The sequence below is a fragment of the Engraulis encrasicolus genome, chromosome 6 (genome assembly GCF_034702125.1).
Source record: "Engraulis encrasicolus isolate BLACKSEA-1 chromosome 6, IST_EnEncr_1.0, whole genome shotgun sequence".
Lineage (NCBI taxonomy): Eukaryota > Metazoa > Chordata > Actinopteri > Clupeiformes > Engraulidae > Engraulis > Engraulis encrasicolus.
The window spans coordinates 7,222,991-7,230,636 of NC_085862.1; the positions used below are offsets into that span (position 1 = coordinate 7,222,991).

At 45.1% G+C, this 7,646-nt stretch overlaps 1 protein-coding gene across 1 annotated transcript in view; it reads left to right on the forward strand.

Annotated features, from left to right (window-relative positions):
• The window catches only part of tgfbr3 (transforming growth factor, beta receptor III), a 306,528-nt gene extending 301,673 nt beyond the window's left edge, over positions 1 to 4,855 (forward strand). The window contains exon 18 of the mRNA XM_063200533.1: positions 2,290 to 4,855. Coding sequence (XP_063056603.1) covers positions 2,290 to 2,417 — 128 coding nt within the window. The 3' untranslated portion in view covers positions 2,418 to 4,855. The remainder of the gene's footprint in view (positions 1 to 2,289) is intronic.
• Positions 4,856 to 7,646: the final 2,791 nt, after the last annotated feature.

The window sequence follows — 7,646 nt, forward strand, 5'->3', positions numbered from 1 at the left end:
TCAAATGGTTGTAGAATTCTTTTGATCGACAGTCAAACGCAACGAGCAGGGGGTCATCGACATATTGGCGCTAGTTCTCAGCATTGCTAAGGTACTCTTCCAGAATTTTGGGGCGGATATATTCTCGCAGATCGATCGCAGATGCTTCAAAACTGTTGAGCAGAGTTCTATAGAAGCCCGCTGTCCATAAATCTAGGTCAGTGGGCCCTCCTTATCATGAAAGTTACCCATCTCTGAGCTAACAGGCAGTAAAGTTAACCGTAACGTTGCCTGAACATTCGTACCTCTGACTCTCTCTATCCCCTCGTGCCACCAACACACCAGTAACACCAACATCATCTCAAAATTCAAACTGGAAACGCCTCAGACATCAACACGTCTCTCTCTTCTGTCTTCAAGAGTAATGACACCTTTCTCCACACACACTGACGCATTCCTCTGATGAAGGCTGTAACTCTCTCTATCAATGGGGTTATGTGTGTGTGTGTGTGTGTGTGTGTGTGTGTGTGTGTGTGTGTGTGTGTGTGTGTGTGTGTGTGTGTGTGTGTGTGTGTGTGTGTGTGTGTGTGTGTGTGTGTGTGTGTGTGTGTGTGTGTGTGTGTGTGCGCGCGCGTGTGTGCGCGTGTGTGTGTGTGTTTGCATGTATCCATGGGTTATGCGTGTGTTGACGCAGACACGGGTGAAGAATAATTCACACACAATCTATTGACATGAGGTTTCCCACATATGTTTGCAATCTTTTCCCCATTATTACAAGTTTGCATCAATTTTGTGCAATTTTGACTTGAATGTAATGCAGTGCATTTCTCTCAACTTTTTCTTTCTTTCTCCCACTTTCTGTTTGTCTGCCTGTCCGTCTCTGTCTGTGTCTGTGTCTGTCTGTCTGTCTGTCTGTCTCTCTCTCTCTGTCTCTCTCTCTCTCTCTCTCTCTCTCTCTTTGGTAACACACCCTCTCTCCTCTGACAGCATGAAGCCTGCAGCCTCTCACCCCTCAGAACAGCATGTGCTGGCATGGATGTGTACCTGCGCCTCCACACACACACACACACACACACACACACACACACACACACACACACACTCACACTCTCTCTCACACACACACAGACACACACACACACACACACGCACACACGCACACACAGACACAAAGGCACGCACGCGCACGCACACACACACACACACACACACACACACACACACACACACACACACACACACACAGACACACACACACAAACACACACACACACACACACACACACACACACACACACACACACACACACACACACACACACACACACACACACACACACACACACACACACACACACACATTACAGTATTTCTGGTAAGCAGGCCCAGGATGGAACATGCTGTAAAAGTGCTGACTGAGGCCCGTTGCTTTGCTCTGAGGCCAGAGACTGGCTGTCCAAGCTGGCAGTGGTGGACCGTGTGTGTGTGTGTGTGTGTGTGTGTGTGTGTGTGTGTGTGTGTGTGTGTGTGTGTGTGTGTGTGTGTGTGTGTGTGTGTGTGTGTGTGTGTGTGTGTGTGTGTGTGTGTGTGTGTGTGTGTGTGTGTGCGCGTGTGTGTGTGCGTGTGTGTGTGCTGGACCCAGTGATTTTACCCTGGGTGGAACACTGCTAAAGACTCATAGTAGGCCTAGCCAGCCCACATTGGTTGTGCGTGTGTGTGTGTGTGTGTGTGTGTCTGTGTCTGTGTCTGTGTCTGTGTCTGTGTCTGTGTCTGTGTCTGTGTCTGTGTCTGTGCGTGTGTTTGCATGCATCAGTGGGCTGTGTGTGTGTGTGTGTGTGTCTACATGTATCCATGGGCTGTGTGTGTGTGTGTCTGTGTCTGTGTGTCTGTGTTTGCATGTATCCATGGGTTATGCGTGTGTTGACGCAGACACGGGTGAAGAATAATTCACACACAATCTATTGACATGAGGCTTTCCCACACATGTTTGCAATCTTTCCTCATCATTACAAGTTTGCATCAATTTTGTGCAATTTTGACGTTTGAGTAATTTGCATTTCTTTCTATCCCTCTGTCTATCTATCTCTCTCCTTCTCTCTCTCTCTCTCTCTCTCTCTCTCTCTCTCTCTCTCTCCTTCTCTCTCTCTCTCATGACAAAATATATCATGTATTATGAAAGCAATGGCCGAAGAGCTACAATTGTAATAAGTAAATAGTAAAAAATATATTAACACAAACTCTCTCTCTCTCTCTCTCTCTCTCTCTCTCTCTCTCTCTCTCTCTCTCTCTCTGTCTCTCTCTCTCCTTCAGGTGGTCCTACCAGGTCGGAGCCTCCTCCTGCGTGTACTAAGTCTCAGCCTGCGTCGGAGAACAGCAGTGCGGCCCACAGCATCGGCAGCACGCAGAGCACCCCCTGTTCCAGCAGCAGTAACGCATAGCCCTGGAGGGAGGAACACCAGCTCTATAGAACTCTAGAACACTCACGCTGGAACCCCTTACAACTCTCAGAACCCTCACCCTGGAATTCTAGAACCATAGAACCAACCACATCACAATGCTGGAGAACTCTTCTATCAATCAATGCCATGCTCCAGCAGCAAGAATGAATGCGCCTGGGGAACCCCCTGGGAATACAGCCCTGCGATCCTAACCCTGGAACCCTAGAGCCCTCACCCTACACTGTAAAACATTGCCGCCAGTTAAACTTGAACAAGTAAGTTGCCCTGCTGCCTTACGTTTGTAAGACTAGCCAACTTGAGGAAGCCTCAACTTGAGAAAGCCTTGAGTTGATTGGACTTGCAAACTTCAGGCAGCAAGGAAGCTTATTTTTTTACATTTGACTGGCTTGCAAAGTTTTACCGTGTAGAACCCAAGTCGTGATGCTGGAAAAGTGTGGTATGGACGTCTGCAGGGACTGAGACACAGCACACCCGCTCAGCTTACTGCAGTCACCTAGGCAACGACAGCCAGGCCAACCTTGATCTGACCACCGTAATGTCACTATTATCCCAGCCATTTTAGAAATGAATTTATAGATTTATAAATGTAAAGTAAGATGAGAGGTGATATATTTATGTGAAGCGATATCGAGAGTTTTACATTTTATAGATTAATGGGTCCCTTGTGAAGCCTTATCATAAGTCCTGTACCATTGAGAGTACAGGCTTTATTTTATTTTATTTTACTTTTTTTACTAGATTTTCTTTTTTATTTTACCTTTTTTTTCAAGATAAAGAGAAGCAGAGGTATTTTTGGAGGGTGGGGAACACGTTGTAAAGCTAGCACACGGACACAACCTTCACCTACTTGACCTTCACCCACACACATGTTTGATTTCCACAACACAATTCCAGAGAATGTGTGAGAATGTGTACTACTGCGGTCGGTCAATAGTGGGCGCTATGTTTGGCCGGTGTGTGTGACCCAAACACGCATGACCCGAACTGGCACCAAGGTCTCAAAAAATCCCTGTGCTGAACTCCACATGCTAAAAGAAGAGGAAGAAGTTTAAAAAAAGAAGAAGAGGGGGTGGGCTGGGGGAACCAGGGATGAATACCGCTGTTTATTTTTATTGTGAAGTGCTGCTTCATATTCCTAAAGCCACAAATGGGGACTGTTTTTTTTTTTCGTGGTCCTCTTTTTAAACGTAATTTTGACCATATATGGTCTAGTGTTTAAACTGTACATATAGATAGCCTGTTTACGGCAGTCAGTCTTGAGTCCGCACACCACAAGTCAAACCACAACATGTTTGCCAATCCCCCCGTGATGTGTTTTTAACCTTCGGGTCAACCCCCAAACTACTCATGTTAGATCATTGGGGAAACAAAATATGTTATTTGCAGTATAGACCGAAGAATTTTGATGAGAAAGAATCCTCTTCTAAATTTAAATGTATGGAAGCCAAACATATAGGCCTACTTTTATTGCAGTTGATTTTGAACATCTCGATTGACTTTATTTTGATATTGTAACTGAGTAGTTTTGGTTTTGGTTTGATAAACGGATAGTGATAGGTCATCATAGGTACTCAAGGCTGGCTGGTGTGGGCAGGCATCAGAAGAGGCATTCTATCCTTTCCCGTCATAACCACCTGTGTTTTGTAAAGTATATTTGTATATTTTTGTGAATACTGTACATAGCAGAAAGTAACTCACTAACCTTTATATACGATACCTATAAGATGTGAGAGTGTGTGTAATAATAATGGGCTGAGGGCTAGTATTCCCCAAAGAGTTTTATGCAAAGAGAGTAATTTAGAGAAAGATACTTCAAGCCCGTGCATTTCCTGGTTCCGTGTGATGTCATGTGAACGCCCCTTTAGGAGAGATGCAGTTAGGAGACCTTTGGAGCGCTTTAGGTTGAGAATAAATGGAGTTCCCTTGGCACTCTAGATGGCGGTAGCGCACATCTTGTGAAAGCTGTCACCAAATGCCACAGAAAGAGAGGAAGAAGGAGGGGAAAACGCCCCTTTAGGAGACCAAACTTGACCAGACTCCTTTGCATTGCAGACTTTGAATCATCTCTCTTTAATCGACTCTCTTTGGTTTATGCTTTGTGCAGCAGAGGACTGATGCTACAGTGATGCTAAGCTAGTGTTGGGTAGAGATGGGAGAGTGATAGATGGCGATGTAACTGACGTCATCTGCCGTAGTTCGCCACTCGGGTCTCGAACCCGTGACCTACCAGTCAATGCTCCAGTTCAGGCATGGGAGGCGCAGCACGATACCGCTGTGCTAAAGGGCCAGAGGTATTAGCTCAGAGCTATCGATGCCGTATGAGGTTTCGGGTGGGAGGGTTACTCACGTTCTACGCTAAACCCTGCTAGTTGGCATCCATTACACAGAGGTGTCAAAAATCTGGACCAGAACTAAAATATCCTGCCACAGTTTGGTTCCCGCTCATGTGACTTCATATAGTAACTGGGCTATTTGTTTTGAGTCCCCATTATGATCGGCTGATTCTAGAATAATGTTAAGTGGTTAACCTACAGGAAGAGGTAAACCTAGTGAATTTAGCCCACAGGAAGTGGTAAACCCACTAATAGACTGTCCTGAGGTGTCCTTTAGCTAAGAAAATGAGGACTCCAGGATCTTCTATTATGTGATTTACCACTACCTCAAGGGTAATGTAACCTGGTTTACTACGCCGCTGCTGGTTGGATCATGTCTGTGACAGTGTTTTCACTTTCTGGACCCAGGACTGACGCCACTGGCAAGACCCAAATACAGAACCAGCCATTCAGTGGTCTTACTGTGACTAAGTGCGACCATGTCTCTTAAAGGCATTGTCCTAGCACAGTATCTGTCTTTCATCAGTTTGCCCCCCCCCCCAAAAAAAAAAACACCATTTGACAAAAATAAACCGTTAAATGTGATTTCTAACATTGTCATTTTCAACAAACTAAAGTCATAAGAAACAGCGTTGGTTTCAGAGCCCAAAGTTGTAAAGTGCAGTGACCCAATGGGTATTTCCCATTGTTATTGGGACACAGCATGGCATGAAGACAGTGGCCACAATGAAAGGGCCTACAATAAGATTACTAGGCCCTGTGGCCAGGTCACTTGATCCTAAAATTAACACATTGAATACCGGCGGTGCTCACGGAATTATGTCGTAGAATACCAGCGTTCTAAGCCCTTTTTTACGTTTTTTTGTAGACTCACAGCTTATTATGTGATAGGGCCACTGAAATATGTTATGACTCGTTTGAAAGTGGAGACGCTGCCCTCTTAGTAGGTGAAAACTGTGTGTCTCTACGAGCTTTTATTGCCGAGTAAACCCACGCTAAACCGAAGTGGGTATCCATGGAATTCAGCTACAATCGGAGATATTGAGGTTTTTGTGAAGGGTGCGCTTCTTCAGAATGTGACGAGTTTGAAAGGGGATGAGTTGGTTTTAATCACAATTTGGTGCAAGGTTAGCTCTGACACACATCTTCCTGCACGTCAAGACACACCTCCTGCTCTAAACCACTACGACACCGGCAATCAATGCCCTTCGAAATCCACGTTTTTCACACAGACTGAACACAAGCTCTTTGCACACATGCAGAAGGTCGGACATTTGCTAAAATAGTTCCCGATGACTCCCGAAATAATAGCCCAACATTGACAACAAATCCCAATGATATGATGCTTAGATGTAGCCCATCCGATCCCTATGTAGCCATCTATGCTAGCTTCTGGCTTTTCACATACAGGAAGACAGTTCAACATAGGGGTGAATAATCAAATAAACTTATCTGGTTGGCGATCAAACTTCTAAATCGGAGCGCATTACTCCAATTACAATTCGGGTGCCATTTTGATCCAAGGAGCTGGTAAAGGTCTAGGTAGCAAGCCCAGAAAGTTCAAGATACTCCTGGCACGATATACAATGGTCTCTGTGTTTACCTATTGCGTGAAGTCAGACACAATACACGCTACCGATCGTAGGCTACTAGGGAAACAACAACATAGCACGATTCACGAATACGGCAGCACACCTCCTGCTCTGTCACACTACGACACCAGCAATCGATGCCCTTTGAAATCCCCGTTTTTCACGTGGACTGATCACAAACTCTTTGCACACATGCAGAGGGTGAGACATTTGCTAAAATAGCTCCCGATGACTCCCGAAATAATAGCCCAACATTGACAACAAATCCAAATTATATGATGCTTAGATGTAGCCTAGCCCATCCGACCCGAATCATATGCGGTGGCAGATGGACACTCCCAGCTGAGATCGCTCCCGGACGTGTAGTCCCAGGTGTTTCTATCACTCCCGGACGTGTAGTCCCACCCGGATCGATAGTCTGGCTAGTGGGAGCGAGCCGACAGGGGAGCGTCCTGCGTTGGGAGCGACAATCAGGGAATCATGATATGTAGCCATGCTAGCTTCTGGCTTCTCACATACAGGAAGACACAGAAACTTATCTTTTTGGCGATCAAACGTCCAAATCGGAGCGCATTACTGCAATCACATATCGGGTGCCATTTGGATCCAAGGATCTGGTAAAGGTCTAGCAAGTCCAGAAAGTTCAAGATACTCCAGGCACTATACAATGGTGTTTACCTATTGCGTGAAGTCAGAGACAACACATGCTACAGTGACCGTACTAGGGAAATCAATGCAGGCAGCGCGATAGGCGACATGGGTTGGCATCCAGACATCTTGGTAAGTTAAATTAAAATATCCAACTCATAACACTCAAACATCATAACAATCAAACAACTTTGGACTGCAAATGTTGTCATTTATGTCCATCACAGAGCTACCAAAATCACATATATTGTCCATTGAAGGGTGTAGATTCAAAATATGATATTTAAATGCAAAAACGCATTTTTACGTTTTGGTATACAACGCATGGGCGTGAAAAACGCATTATTACGTCGTCGGTACTCAATGTGTTAAGCAACAGCCAACCCAAAGGGCATTTAGCTCAGTTTTACCCCAGCAAAAAACTCTCCCATCCCTCCCCAACGTCTCTAAGTGGGATTTTTTTTTCAATGGTGTATGGCCACTTAGAATGGATGGGGGCAAAAACAAAGTGTTTTTTTAATAGTTATGACATTTGCGATTCATGTGTACATGAGAAGCCAAGAGAGAAATCGATTCCCACCGTCATGAAACTGCGTGAATGTGCCTTAATTTGCTCTCTCCCTAAGTGTTGTTAT